Source organism: Hirundo rustica, chromosome 3 (assembly GCF_015227805.2).
Source record: "Hirundo rustica isolate bHirRus1 chromosome 3, bHirRus1.pri.v3, whole genome shotgun sequence".
NCBI lineage: Eukaryota > Metazoa > Chordata > Aves > Passeriformes > Hirundinidae > Hirundo > Hirundo rustica.
The window spans coordinates 9,029,278-9,044,485 of NC_053452.1; the positions used below are offsets into that span (position 1 = coordinate 9,029,278).

A 15,208-nucleotide genomic window follows, 5' to 3' on the forward strand; every position below is an offset into this window, starting at 1 on the left:
GTTATGTTTTATTCCAGAAGTCTCATTTAGGCAAAAACTCCAGATTAAACAGATTATACAGGTCCTGGCATATCATTCATCTCTTCCTTGAAACCTTAATGCTCATCAGACTCAAAAAGATAAAAATGTAGGAATTAAAAAAATGATGAAGGACAGAATGGAAGCTATTATTAAGCCATTATATGAGTCAGTCACACATTCACATTTCTATACTGTCTATACAGTTCTGATCCTTCCATCCTGCAGATGATAACAGAGCTACCTCAGTGGTAGGAAGGGTGACAAAGAAGGTGGCAATAAAAAATTTACATCGAGAGGAGGAGAGTCTAGGAGGGTTTTTTTCCTTGACAGGGCAATTCATATCATGTATGAATGATATGAAGATAACAAGTAGGAAATGGTAATTCACAGGTTTTTTAAACACAAGGAATGGAGAGGGTGCCACCCAATTGTCAGGTTGCAGATGGGAGAAGTGAAAGGAGTTTGTTTTTCACTCAGGCATAATTGTCAAACTGACTGGCACAGGTTAATGAGAAAGCCAAAAGTATAAATAGAAAGAGATAAATGAATTCACAGTAGTAGATAGGTTCATCCATTTTTTTATACCTGGGATAAATCTTTAATCCGCTCTTAGAGTGGCTATTTTGGGTTCAGTAGAACTTCCCCTTGCTCCACTGTTCTTCCATGAGGCAATGCAGCAAATTTACAGGTATTCAGTGTAGGGGCAGATGTGAGTTAATTACCTAGCACTGTTAAAGATCTCTCTTTTTTATTAATAGTAACGGTATACCTCTAAAATCATAAAATGTTACTGATGCAGAAAGGTTTAGGCCATTCCATCTCTCCACAATAAAAAAGGAGGTGTGGCCCACTCTGCGAGTTTCTATGGTTTTAATCTTTGTAGTAAAGATATGATCATGTTTAATTTATGACCGGTGTAGCAGTGCCAATAAATTTTCTAGTGTTGGCTGCAGTTACACTTCTAAAGGGAAGCTTGCCATCTTCTGCTTTTTTTAGGTTAGAAAACCCTATTGTGTTAAAAACTGTGTTGTAACAAGTGCTCTGTTCTCCGTAGCTTTCTTTAGGGCCTTGGCAAAAGAGAAGATACTGTTCAAATACTTGTGCAGCTATGAAAATGTACTTACGGCATTGTAGTTTCACTTATTGTAAACTGGAGTTTTTTTAAAACCACACTCAATATTATAATTAAGAAAATATGACACAAGTCTGATTCAGCTTCAAAATGTGGATGTAATGTGAATTGCATAAATGAAAGTGGGTTTAGACTGATAATGTTGCAATAAAATAAGAAATGTTCTATTTTATAACCTATATGAATGTAGTTAACTTCACCACACTTGGAGGTGTGAGGAAGATTTCAGGTCTGAGTCCTGTTACAGCAATTGAGTCACCAAAGCACCCTTCCTTTGTATGCAGAGGTGTGTCCATTGCTCTGCTCTGTGGAACGAGAGAGTTCTTGTCATGTGTTTGGACATGTCTGAAAGCTTTAGAAATGCTTCACCAGACTCTTGAGTCTGACTTGATGGGAATTATGGACACAGAAAAGCTCTGGGAACAAGGCCTGATTGATGAGAGTTTGCATATAGAAATGGGGAGATGAAAATTGGTCTGATATTGCTGAGAATCACAGAATCGTTAAGGTTGGAAAACATCCCTAAGATGGAGTCCAGCCTTAAACCCAGCACTGCCATGTTCACCACTAAACCATGTCCCCAGGTGCCACTTCTGCCCATTTTTTGAACACTTCCAGGGATGGCAACTCCAGCATTTTTGTGATTGGGTGTGCGAGCTTAATTATGGCCTCAGTTCTTTCATTCGCCGCGTCTCCCATAAACTAAATCCTCAGTATTTAATTTGCTGTTGGCACAGCTGGACAGAGATGCTGGATGTCCCTTTGTCACTAGGGAGGACACACATGGCTGCAGGCTGGAGCACAAGCGCTGTCATCACTATTTGCTGATGACAAATCACCTCGTTTGCTGATCACAAATGATTGTTTGGTGACGGGGGCCAGGACATTTTCCCCTCTGAGTGTAACTGCTCTCACCTGTCTGTAGGGTAAAGGCAGGTTGCTGGGTCTGCTTTGCTGCTGAACTTTTTCCATGAATGTTCCCTGTCCATCCCCACTTTACTTCTGGTTAAAGCTCATAATGGCACACAAGCAACATTTTCTTACCAGGATTTGATTTCCAGTGCTCTACACGAGAAGACAAATTTCACAACCATGAAGAGGGAAGGATCTGATTGCCTTGGCCTGGAATGGTCCTTCTTTTGTCCTGCTGTTACTGATCTGTGGTTCCTGTCATACATCTCCAGTCTCGGGGATTATTTGCACTGAAGTCTCTTTTCTCTGTTTGACAGTGTTAAGTGTCATTTAAGTGTGTTTATTTTAAGGCCTCTGTGCAAGAGCTGTGAAAAAAAAAGCATCATCTAAATAAGAATCAGGGCCTGTAGTTTCACTTTTGAAAAAAAAAAAATGTACTGATGTTTATATGATGTAAATGCAAAGGAATGGTGCATAAATCTGGTTAAGTGTAGTTTAATATCTCGTGTGTTTTTTAAAACATTCATGCATCTATTTGGCCGGTCTCCAAGGACAGATCCAGGCTTAGGCTGTCAAACAAATGGATTTTTAACGCATTTCTGTGTAGTTAAATCAAGTTTGGATGTAGCTGAAACTTCAAAACGCTGAAGTACACCAGAAAAAATTAATTATGCTAACTTTGTATGCTTGTACCTTTCACTGTGCCATCTTTAATGGCATCAAAATAAGCTCAGGAAAGCTTGTTTCTAAACGTTTTTCTGTAACACGTTCAGTTAGAAGAAATTCTCAGTTGTGTTGGTGTTTTGTATGTGAACTTTCCAGGCGTTTCACGATAGATTTTCTGTATATTGGTCTTGCTTAGGTAGGACTGAGGTTCCACCAGGTTCTGTACGTTAGTTTTTGTAAGTAATTCTTGCTTGTGCTTTCCATTTGTAGAGAATATTTGTATTGCAGTCATTGTGCAGGATTAGATTACTGCAAGAGAAAGGACTTAGGCTGTTCAAAATTCCTTAGCAATTTATTTACTTTTAAAAATATTATACGTATTTCTGGGTTTTCTCGGTGTTTTTCATTAATTATTGCCAACTTTTAGTAGCGGTATTTTAAGACGGAGTGATCTTAGAGCTATTGGAAATACATCTTTGCTATAATCAAGACGGCTTCAGGAATGTTTTCGTTTGAGTCATACCCTTTTTGTTTTTCTTTGTTTGTTAATTTCTCCCAGGTATTTATGTAAACTGTCAGACCAGGAGTTGCGGCAGAGCGCGGCCCGGAACATGGCAGATTTAATGTGGAGCACCGTGAAAGAGCCCTTGGATACAGCCTTGTGCTTTGATAAAGAAAGTCTTGATCTTGCATTCAAATACTTCATGTCACCGACTCTGACAATGAGATTGGCTGGGCTGAGCCAAATAACAGTAAGAACTTTTTAAAAACATCAATTACGTTGGCAGAAAGCGCTCCTCGTTGCGCTGTATGATCTAGGGGCTTGTTTGGGGGGCTTTATTCTGTGTGAAGGCAGCAGGACCCTCTTCCATGCAGCCTTAGGAGATAACACGCGATGCTCAGGGCAGGCTTTGCTGGGAGCTGAGTGCAAGTGGTGCCTGTGCTGGGTGCACCATATGGAACTGGCTCACGTTACCTGAACAATTCCCCCTTCGAGCTGTGGTTTGTGACAGCTGTGTTGAAATGGAGCCCCTTGCCACGGCAGGATTTGTTGTTGGGAAAAGCTTTCAATCTGTTTGCGTTTTTACCTTCGCGGCAGCTTGACCCCCGCTGCAATTAGCTGCTGCCGCTTTGAATTGCACAAACCTTGTTTTCAGTTTGTTGGTGCAGTTTTGAGAGAGAGAGAGCGTTTCTGCATTAATTAGCAGAAGGCTGAACTGGAGAGGTGAATGCGTACGGCGTCAAATAGAAAACAATTCAAAGGAAAGAGATCCCCATCTTTCCCTTTCCCACAGAAATGCTCCACGTTGCACCAGCCAAATACATTGGGTATTCTTGGTTTGTCATTGGTGCCTACAGTGATAGAGAAGCAGTCTTACAGGAGGGCAAAAGTGAAGTGCTTTATCCATCTGAGCCTCGTCACTTTTGTGTTTTCTAAACGTCTTTGGCCGGCTCTCTTCTGATGATGTGGTATCACTGAGTACGAGTTTAAGTAAACTTGATTTTGCTTCTCACTGTAGTTCTAGATAGAAGTATTTACAATTTAATAAATGGCAATTTAAAGTGACCTGTAAGTACTTTTTTATCAGATTATTGCTGGGTTTTAACCAAAGTAAATCTTTATTTACACACAGGTAATTTACTAGATTGTAAAAACAGGCCGGGAACTACATCCACGCAATATAATTGATCTTAAAATTTATTTCCACTTTTGCATAGTTCCGACTACATTAAATTTCAGTTCCTATAAATCCTTTCCTTTGGTTTTTATACAATGCTCCTTGTTCAGCTACCAGTGTGTGGTTTTTTGTGTATCCTTGCCAAAACAAAGTCTGAAAAGAAGAATTAATCAGCTGCTTTATTTTTTCAGGCAGCTAGCTCATTTAAGGGAGTGTGAAGTTGTGTTAAGTAGTTATGTTTTCACCTATTGTGATTGATAAATATTGCTGTAAAAAGGAGAAGTTTTAAATAACAGATTTGTATTACCAGAAGAAGAATTTTACAGTATTTTTAGACTCAAGCCAATAGTTTTCAGCTTGTAAAAATGGAATATTGTAAGCTAATTGTATGCTAATAAGTTACTGAGTCTGTCTTTTTTATGTGAATAGTCTTTAAAACTGCTCTGGAACACAGACAATTTCTTCTGCTTTCTCATTCAAATCATAGTTTTATTTTTGTTGTTACCTCGTTTCTCTTCCATTTCATCTCTCAGTCACCTGTTGAGCTCCAAAATACCTTCTCTAGCCACCTGTTCCCTCACAAATAGGATTTCATTTTCCTGTCCTTTGGCGCCTGGGTGTGGAGATGAGCCCAGGGAGATGCTTTTAAGTGCTCAGCTTTCTTTGCTGAAGCCTTTCCACCTTTGTGCCCTCCATAAATGACACTTTCGTGTTGCATCAGTCGAGTGTCTGGGCACAGGTGCCTTCTGTTTCTTACCGTGTTTGATAGATGGTAAAAAATGAAGAAGGATTTTATTCCCTGTGGCATTCAAGGAAACGAGACTTGAAGTGAAAAACCTGTGAGGAGGTGAGGTAGAGCAAGTTGTTGCAGCACTGTCCCATGTGTGCTTTGTCTTGTGCTGCCGTGGCAGAATTCTAAGAGTTTAGTTGAAGTTACTGTACAAATGGTTTGCAAATCCCAGGATGAAAAAAGTCTTTGTCAGAATTGCTTTGGAGAAGGATTTGGTATGGGAAGTGTTGATCAATGGCCACCCTGGGTTTGAAATTGATGACAGGAACAGCTCAAGACTCAGTCACTCTGAGCCTTTTCGAAATATTTTCATTTGGAGGTGAATCTTTAAGGAAAATCAGTGAGCTCGCACTGCATTATCTGACCCAGCTCTAATTTCCACTCCTAAATATGTTTCATTTGAAATTCTCTGTTAGTAACCAACCTATCAATGGTTTTGTAGTCAGGCTCTCATGTCTCACCAGTTTCATGTTTTCCATTTTGTCTTTTTCAAAACTGTTTCTTCCCCCTGAAAATTGTTGAGATTGGACACAGATAATTGTGTGTAAAGACTTGAGATCAGTGAATTCACCTGAATTATAGAGTGCATGTACTAGACTTGTTTCAAGAGAGTAAATATTTTGACAAAGCTGTGCAACAAGTTTAGTTTTAACTTCAAAAATTCACATTACTATGCTTTTTTTTTTTTTTTTTGAAAATAAGATGACAAAGGAGTTTTATTACATAATTTAAAATATTTTTTAAGATGTTTTGTGCATGTAAAGAATTGGATACAGAGCCATTGATGCTGAGGGAAGAAGTGGAAAAGAGATGTAAAAACTTTGAACAGGCTTTTGTTTTCCTCTGTAATGCCCAAAATTTATGAGCTCAGACATGTTTGAAAGTTTTATCTCCTGTAAACATAGGTGGCTTTTGTATTTTTGTAAGCAACTTACTTAAAAAGTCCTACAAAAATGTGTTTAATATCACTAATATTATTTTGGAATGTAAGAAAGCTGCCTCACCAAGTATTTGGATAAAATTGTGATTTTTTTTCTTCCTTTTTCTAACTATAGAATCAACTTCATACCTTCAATGATGTGTGTAATAATGAGTCATTAGTTTCAGACACAGAAACGTAAGTAGGAACCTTATTCTGAATACTTCAAGTGTTTTATATGATTGCAGTTCTTCTCTGTTGTTGCTATGGATTATCCACAGTGGGGGAGCAGTGATAATTTGAGACATTTATTAGAAATATTCTACTCAAGGGGTTAATAAATGGTTTTAAATGGTAGCTGTGAAATATTTCTAAATGTTTCTGGATTTTTTTTTTTCCTGTATTAAAATCTAGACTCAAGGTAAGCTTTAGAAAAAACGTAGATACTGAAATAATAAATACCTGTAATGGCCCATTATTTCCATGGTGATATGTAAATAAGAACCAGCTACTTCATATCCAATTCATATCATTTTTGCCATCTTCTCATTTCTCTGGATTATTTGTTTAACCAAGTCTTGTATTGTCATCACTGGCTCCCAACCTTGTTAAATTTTCCACCCAGTGTGTGAGGCAATGCTATTGTTGGTTTTTTTTCTTCAGAGTCCTCATTTGTATAACTCAGGGGTGTTGAGCAAATTTAAAGGGACTCACATAAATCTTCAAGAAGATTCACCTGTGGGATTGTATTCCAGCCAGGAAATGTATTTACTTCCTTCTGTAGTAACTCTGAACAGTAGAACTGTCAAGAATTTAAATTAAAAATACATATTTTGGTCGTTGAAATCACCGTTCTTGTGAAATAACAGGCAAAATGTGTAAATTGTAGAATTTTACTCATAATTTTTTGGTTTCTCTTGGGGGGTGATGTACTCTCTTTATGCTGGGGCACACACTCTCCAGTACTTTATTAATGGGAAGTCTCTCACAGCACCAGTGTCTTGCTTTTGTCTGGATACTTTTGTATAAACTTCATCGTAACGCTTTTTGAAATCTGGCTTCAGTCATGACCACAATTCTGGAGATTTCATGCAAAAGCACCTTAGGTGTTTGAAGAGAAACATAAAGAACCAGAATTTAGGGCACTTTTGCTTCTGTGGAGATGTGGTAATACCTTGAGAATAAGAAATAAATAGTAAATACTGCAGGAGGGGAACATGTTGGGAATGTGAGGTCAGCTGGGGTGTTTCCTACACTGTGCTCCCAGTTCATGGGGTGTTGTTACCCTGGGACTGACAGAACTCAGATTTATCCAGTTCTCCTTCCCTCACACTGAAAATCTGAAACAGAGGATGTTCCTAGGTCGTAGTAACATGGACAAGTGATTGTGCCAGTTAAACCTAATGTAAAGCTGTTTGATTTTCTGTGTCAAATGTAAAAAGGAGAAGTTACGAACGTGGAAAAAGAGAAGAGCGGTTAAATTTCCCTGAAGAAGTGCAGATGTACTCTGCAAGAGCATCAGAGTTATTTTAAAGCTGAAGGAAATTGTCAGATTCTCCTTTGGGATATTACTTTCTTGGCAGGGGCATCTGTAAACAGGCTGTCATTTGAAAGGAATGCAGCACGAACAGAAAACCTTCTTTTCCACTTTTGTAGTATGTGATTTTTTAAAAAAAAATCAGAATTCCAGTTGTTCTGCTGTTTTACCTGAAAGGTTGGTTGCAAATCAGTATCCAGCATTGCTGCTTATCTCGAGATATCTTGTGGAATCCCTGATGTCTTCCAGCCGAATAATCAGAAAGGACTGGAGCAGAAGGATGGGGAAAATGTCTCACTTCTCCAGTTTGTTCAGTACAAAGCTTCCCTCTCATTACAGACTCTGCTCATGAGAAATTTTTGGATGAGAAGGCGCTTAGGGAGTTGGCAGTGACTGAATGAGCAGCAAAAGGAAAGCTTTTCATTCCTGTGTTCTTTCCTTAGCGGAGAAAGGAAGTCTTAAGTTTTATTTTGTACCTTTGTAGCCTCTGCAGATTTGCCAAAAGAAGATGTTCTGCATTATGTCTGGTCGTCCCCATTATATGTTTTGACTTTTCCAGATGCGTTTGGAACTGTCAACCTTTGGGATTTCTCCTTCTGTATCTTGATAAGGTGGGTTTGCGGGAGGTACCTTTAAAACAACAACAAAAAATCAGCTTTCAGTCAGTCCTGGCTCTTCCTTGTTCAGAATTAATATCAGGATTTTTTTTAGCAAATGTTTCGCACCAGTAGCTTCCCACCTTTATCCTCAGCGCTGCGGTTTGTCCATGGTAAGACAAGCTAAAGCATCTCCTGTCTGTGAAAAGGCTGGATTTCACCAGTTGCACTTGGAAGCAGCTGAAAGCTGAGATGGAGGGATCTGTTGTGTAGCTGTAGGTGTTTGTGTGGCTTTTGAGATCTCATTTCCCTGTCTTCACAAGGTTTGAGGCTTTGTGCTGACCGAGGACGTGCGTGGTCCAGATGTGGGCGATGTCTCAGGCACTCAACTTCAGCATACCCCTCAGAGATGGACTTTGAATTTAGCTGTTCCTGGCTCTAAAGATAGAATCAAATTCTTTGCAATCTGAGGTACTGAGGAGTGTGAAATCTACTGAAGCTAAAAATAACAAGCCTGAACAGAAGAGTCTGAGAGTCTTTGAATAAGATTGAGATTCCTGCAACTGTTTTGCTGGTGTCACTTAGTGAAAAATGATGATGCTCTTCAGGAAGTGAGAGATACCCTTTTTTTGGCGTTAACTCGGACCACAAGAGGAAAAAGTGTTGGTCTTTTCTTTAGCGAGGACACTGTCAGCTTCTGGAAATGACATGTGTAAAGAGAGATTTTGTTTTGCTCTTCACCTGGCAGGCAGCCAAAGTATTCGGGTTTCAGGTTCCGGGTTGACACCGAGGCGACTTCCTGACTCGTTTAAAAACCTTGATTACCCTCACTTAAAAAGCTTCCTACAGAGCAATTTCAGGTGTCCAAAATTCCTTTCATCTGTGAACAGAAAGAACTGGATTATTTCTTCTCCTTTCTTTCCCTCTGTCCTTATTTATTGAGATACTGAACTGCAAGTTCTATGTTGCTTTTTCCCTTCACTGCAGTTTCTTACCTTATGTTAACTCTTGCTTTCTCAATTTTTGTCGAAGCTTACTGACCTGAGTTTCTGGCAGCATTATTTAAACACCTCTTCTCCCTCTCTACTGAATTCCAGGGATCTTCTCAGATTTTCTCAAAAAAAAAACCCTCCAAAAAGTGAATTTTTTCACTCGCCTCACTAATGCTTCTTTCTTGTGGCCCGCACAGCAGTTAAACAAATATTCTAGATGATGTCAGAGTGGTGGTTTCAGAGCCTGCAGAGCATCAAAGAGGAAAATGGGTGCTCAGAAGCAAAAACATGTGCTTGAATGTGTGTTGGGAAGGTGCCTTCTGTATCCTCTTTGCATTTCTGATCCTAAATAGTTGAGATCAGGGTTTCACATCTGTTGTTGTGTTGTAGATCCTATTTCAGTGATGTTGTCAAGAGGTGTTAGTGTTCTTCCCTTGCAAGCTGCCAGTTACAGAGCTGCATTTTTTTCCTTGGAGCTTTTATATTCTGGTTTTCAGTGACGTTGAGGACTTGCTGTTGTCTTTCATCCAGCTCTGAGCTGCTGTGTTTTTGTTGCTTTGTGGGGAATTGACTGGTTGAAGAGATGAAGTTTTCTTTGAGGGGGGGGGGGTTACTTTGCTGTGGGATTTGTTCCTGGATTTGGGTCATCATGTGGGTACCAAGTATTGCACCACAGCCTTAGATTAAAATGTTTCCAGGACTTTAACCCAGTCCTTTCATAGAGAGGTGTTCTTTGACCTACCAGGAAAATGCATGAACTGGAGGATAAGAATATAGAGGAAATTCAGAGCAGTTCCAAACATCAGGTTATATCACCAACTACACAGTTCCCCCTCTCTCCCTTGCGGTCTCATGGAACGCCTGAGGACACTCATGTCAGAGGAGATTGAATTTCATTTCTTGGAAGTAAACCAGTTCTTTTTGACAGACATGAATTATCAGTGAACTCACATTAAAAATTCTAGGGAGAGATGGATTGTTATGTACATTTCCAGTGTGAGAGAGGTTTAGAGAGTTAAACCAGAGCAGCTGCTGCTTTTGCCTTTTTATTCTCTTCTCCTCCCTCAGCCACAGCACAGAGCCATAGAGAGAATCAAGTGTATTGAAATGACTTTTCCTATGGCTATCCAATTATTAAATCCATGAAAACAAGCTCATACGTGTTACTCCCAAGGTGAATTTTCTTACTCCTAAAGTCTGTCTGATTTGGGTATCTAATTTGTAAAGCCATTCCTTGTGCTGCTGCTTTTGTGTGAGAGGGAAAAGCGCATCTATGCTTTGATCATAATGCATGATTTTCGCTCTCACCGTTTCCTTTAATACAAAAGAGGAAATTTTTTCAGGAAAACCTTTGCTGAAAATGGAAGCATTCAGGAAAGAAGACAGACACCCTTCATTTATACTGAAATTAGCTTTTTTTGGTAAATCCTTGAATCTGATATTGTAAATATATTCCTTAGTAAATCAGAGAACAAAACACTTTGTGGGAGTAATAACTTGATCATTTTAAAAGGTACTGATTGCTGTGCCTTCAGCCAGTTTTTCTGGGAGGAGCAGTTCTCTCTGGGAAGCACAAGGGCTTCATTCTGCCTTGCACAAGGATCCTCTTGTTTTTGGTCACCCTAACAAATCCATATCAAATGCACATTTACCTTCAGAAATCTGAGATGTTTTTTTACCAGAGCTGAGCTCACCAGAAGGAACAAGAGTTTGTTACTACTGAGAATACATCCATTTAAAAAGGCATTCCTTCAAAAGAATTATCTGTGGTTTTTCAGAGTAAGCATGGTGTGAATTAGAGACAGAGCTACCATGGTAATTTAATAAAATGTGAGGGAACTCATTCTAGAGGAGAGCTTTTGTTCTTTCCTTTGGAGTGGTTAAAATGCAACATATGACTGGATATGAAACCTAATGGGTATTGTGCCACGGGTAGGAGGGTTTGAATAAAGAGACCCCGTGGCCAGTGAGCCTAGCAGTGTTTATTTGTCTGGGATTCCTTCTCAAAGCTACAGGTTGAAAAATTCAGATGTGAGAAGAAAGGAAAGGCCTTTCTTCAGACTTTGTTAGACAGAAATCCAAGGCCTGGCTGAGACAGAAACGTGCACTTGCCAAAGTTTGCTTTGGGTGGGCGTCGTTTGGGTGTTGGGCATAGTTGGGTTTGGCTCTGAAATGAGGCTGTGGGAAGTTAAGGACATCTTGGATTCATGGAACAGATGTAGCTTATCTTTTCAATCCCTGTTTGAGCAGATCCTCTGTCAAACTGACTTTACATCGTGAAACTCATTTATTGATAAGCCATAAATGATAACTGTTGGCAAACCTTGGTGCCTTGCAGATCAGTGATTACTTAAATGTTATGGGGCATTATCTCTGAACAGTGTTGAGAATATTTGATCCCCTGTGTCCTGGAATTAGAAGAGAACAGCCTAGAAATGATGTGGAGTAACAGGAACTTTGCTCCTTGAGTTCAACCGTGAGGATAAGGCAATTCAAAACAATTGAAGCACTGGCAGTGTGCCCACGAACAGTGAATCCTGTTTGGAAAACTTACAAAGGCAATCTCTTTTTACCCAAAGAATCCCGTTTCCTTCCTGAGGATGATAAAGATTGCCAATCCTGGATTTTAAGAGTGACCATAAATGTGACATGGGGAGAAGTGGTAAAAATAACTCTTCCTCAAGTCCTCTAAGGCACCCCCTCCCTCCATCCTCTGCTCCCTGGGAGACAGAGCACTGTTATTCCAGGGCCATTGAAACCAAAAGCTGGGCTTTAAATGCTCTGATGTCCCGTAATTGCTTCTGGTGCCAAAATCAGAGTAAACAAACATTTGCTTGAAGAGAAGGATTAAAAAGGAGCTTATACACGGCTTTCCAGACGGGGCAGTGCTTTCTGGAAGTTCAGCTTTTGTTTTGGAAAGCTCCTTTTCTTTGTCAGTTTGAATATTTCCTGAAGGGATGGCAGTGGGTATGGATGGGCTGAATGAGAATCTGGATGTACCTGTGTGCTGCACGTGTGTAAGTGTGACCACGGTGGACATAGTCTGGGAGAGTTGCCATTTGTGTGAGAGAATCTAAAAATATATCAATGGCTTCTTGAAGAAAATGTTTTCTGTCACTCCCACCTTCAGCTACATTTCAATATTTGTGGAATTTCATGCTGAACTTGGATTAAATAGCGTGTCAAAATCTTACCTGCGAGGTCTTTGGAATTGTTTGCACGTGATTTGTCGAACATTAACGAATAAAATTAGTAGAATTATTGTTTGCTGGTGATCCAGAAGGGAAATGTTGATATTTGGTATTAGTTTTCCAGCTAAAGAAAAAAAAAAATGGAAATCATTTGCTTCCTGCTTGGAAAAATGAACATTGCCTATGGTTTGTGTTCAGAAGGTTTTTGTGCCCTCGCTGCAGATCTCAGCTTGCAGGATGTGCTGTGCTAGAAAAGAGCACAGAGTAAATATTACAGGTGGATCATTTTATGTTTCCACTCTTTTTTCATCTCCAGGTCAATTGCAAAAGAACTTGCAGACTGGCTCATCAGCAACAATGTAGTTGAGCACATTTTTGGACCAAATTTGCATATTGAGGTTTGTATTCAATTATTATTAATTTGGTATAAACGTGGAGCATTAATTTGTTGTTCTAGTAAATCTTTCCTCACTATGTTCTCACTTTGCAGATCATCAAACAGTGCCAAGTGATTCTGAATTTTCTTGCAGCTGAAGGGAGACTTAGTACTCAACATATAGACTGTATTTGGGCTGCTGCACAGGTATATATTGAATTTTTATAATTGCAGGAGTGATGAAAGACAAAATAGAAAATAAGTTGATTTTGTTTCACATTCTTAAGGCTGAGATTTTTGCTTTTTCTTGGCTGGCTGAGCGTTTTGCTGACCGAAATGTCAAGTTAGGTAACTGCCACAGTTACTGGCTTATTTATTAGATGCAAAAAAAAAAAATCACCCTGGCTGCTTTTATACGAGGAAAAAAATGAAGTTGTATAGCAAGGACAGAGTGTTTTCAATGAGAATGGGGATAAAGGTTGTAGGGTAGTTGCAACATTTTTACTATTGTGCTGAATTGCCTTGCTCCTGTGTATTGTACCTTCCATTTCTGGTACTCCTGGTGGGAACAATCAGGTGAAAAATGTGCCAGTGAAGTTTACGGCTGTGCTCCTCTGCTGCTGTTGAGAATCTGTAGAAGGCACTGAAATTTTATTTTTTGCTTGCTAAAGCTGGAAACTCTGATAGGCTTTTTGCCTTCAGAAAGATTTATTTGTGTGCTACTTTTAACGGGTCGCTGTGCTTGTTATTTTAGGTTGTGACATTTTTTATTTAGGGGATTTGAATACAATAGGCATGAGCAGGCCTAGGGAACACTCTGTTATAACAGGTTAGAATATAAAGAGGGGGTTTTTATGTGTTCAATATTTCTTTGTCATTTATTTCAATCAAATAGTACTGAACACACACATTCTGAAACCAGTGTGGTCCATTGTCATTAGAACATGCAGCTGGAATGTGAATTAAATGCTCGTTGGAACAGTATTTGCTCCAACAGTTTTCTTTGTCCGAGAAATTAATAATTATGTATTTCACAGTACATCTTAAAACAATATTTTTCACTCCCTTGATGTTTCCACATGGTATCTCACACACTGTTAGACCTCTGGATTTTTAAAATACATTTTATACTGCTTTAGGAATAATATAATAACCTCACTTTGATAATGCTTTTACAGTTTAAGTGTTCACTTTGAGATAGTGATATTTTCACAATACGTTGGATAGCAGAATTAAGTATGTCCCGATGACTTCCTGTAAAGGGCTTAAACCTCTAATGTTGTTTAAAAAAGGCTGACACCTTTAGACTGAAAGAATAGAAGGGCTTAAAGTGTATTTTCCACTTTCTAAATGAGCTTTTAGACAAAAAATCTTCTTCCCTAAACTGAAGTTCTCTCCAGATGTTTAAATGCATCTTCGTATAGTGCCCACATGATTTCATTGCACTGTGAATCCTGTGAAAGTTGGCCTGTACACAGTGAATTGTTGACACGGATCTTTTAATGTCAGGAAGGCAAAAATAAAATAAATCATGGAAAAAACCCCTTTTGAGGTGCAAGTGTTGTAACCAACATAAGAATTTTTTTTTCCAGAAGTTTCCTGCTGCCATTGTTTTATTTTTTTTTTGAATAACAGCATCTTTACAAACGTAATGGAACTCTTTTAGGTGACTGTGAAAAGCAGCATTTAACCAAAGAGGAATCATGGAGGAGCACTGTCACTTTCATGTGGAAATAGAGTAGTTAGCTGAACACATTGTCATGTTTTTTGACATCCGTCACTGGGAGACAAAAGAATTCTTTATAATCTTCACAGAGTCTATTCTTGAGTAGTCTTTATTTGTATTTACCACTGCTAATAAGGTAATCATTGCAAATCCTGCTTCCCTCGAGGTTTAGCTTATAAACTAATACTTTAGAAGTTGTATTTAAGTTCAAATACAAAACAAATTTCTAGTTCTTTTCACCTATTCTCCCAGAACTAGAACTAAGGAAGGAACTGTTACGTTTGATTTGTACGTTTTTGCAGGCTTTTCGGTGTCAAAATTACTTTAGTCAAAATTGCAAATCTGCTGGAGTTTGAAATTATTCGACAGCTGCTTCCTGAGAACGTGTACCAATACGTTATTTGCTGCAATATTTGATTTATTTGTTTATTTTGCCGTTCCTGTTACCTTCTCTGTTTGTACCTTGTAGCTGAAGCATTGCAGTCGTTACATACACGACTTGTTTCCTTCTTTGATCAAAAACTTGGACCCTGTCCCACTTAGACACCTTCTTAACCTTGTCTCAACTCTTCATCCCAGTGCTCACACTGAACAGGTAAAGACAAGGCCAGCACATCGCTGGCATGAGAAAAGCAATTAAATGATGGATTTGTCTTCCTAAAGAAATGTTC

At 39.0% G+C, this 15,208-nt stretch overlaps 1 protein-coding gene across 8 annotated transcripts in view; it reads left to right on the top strand.

Annotated features, from left to right (window-relative positions):
* Nucleotides 1-15,208, top strand: part of USP34 (ubiquitin specific peptidase 34) — a 111,866-nt gene that overhangs the window by 34,446 nt on the left and 62,212 nt on the right. For all 8 annotated transcript variants that reach the window (XM_040060245.1, XM_040060251.1, XM_040060248.1 and 5 more), the window contains exons 7-11: nt 3,291-3,483; nt 6,256-6,317; nt 12,752-12,833; nt 12,926-13,018; nt 15,007-15,132. In XM_040060245.1, coding sequence (XP_039916179.1) covers nt 3,291-3,483; nt 6,256-6,317; nt 12,752-12,833; nt 12,926-13,018; nt 15,007-15,132 — 556 coding nt within the window. The remainder of the gene's footprint in view (nt 1-3,290; nt 3,484-6,255; nt 6,318-12,751; nt 12,834-12,925; nt 13,019-15,006; nt 15,133-15,208) is intronic.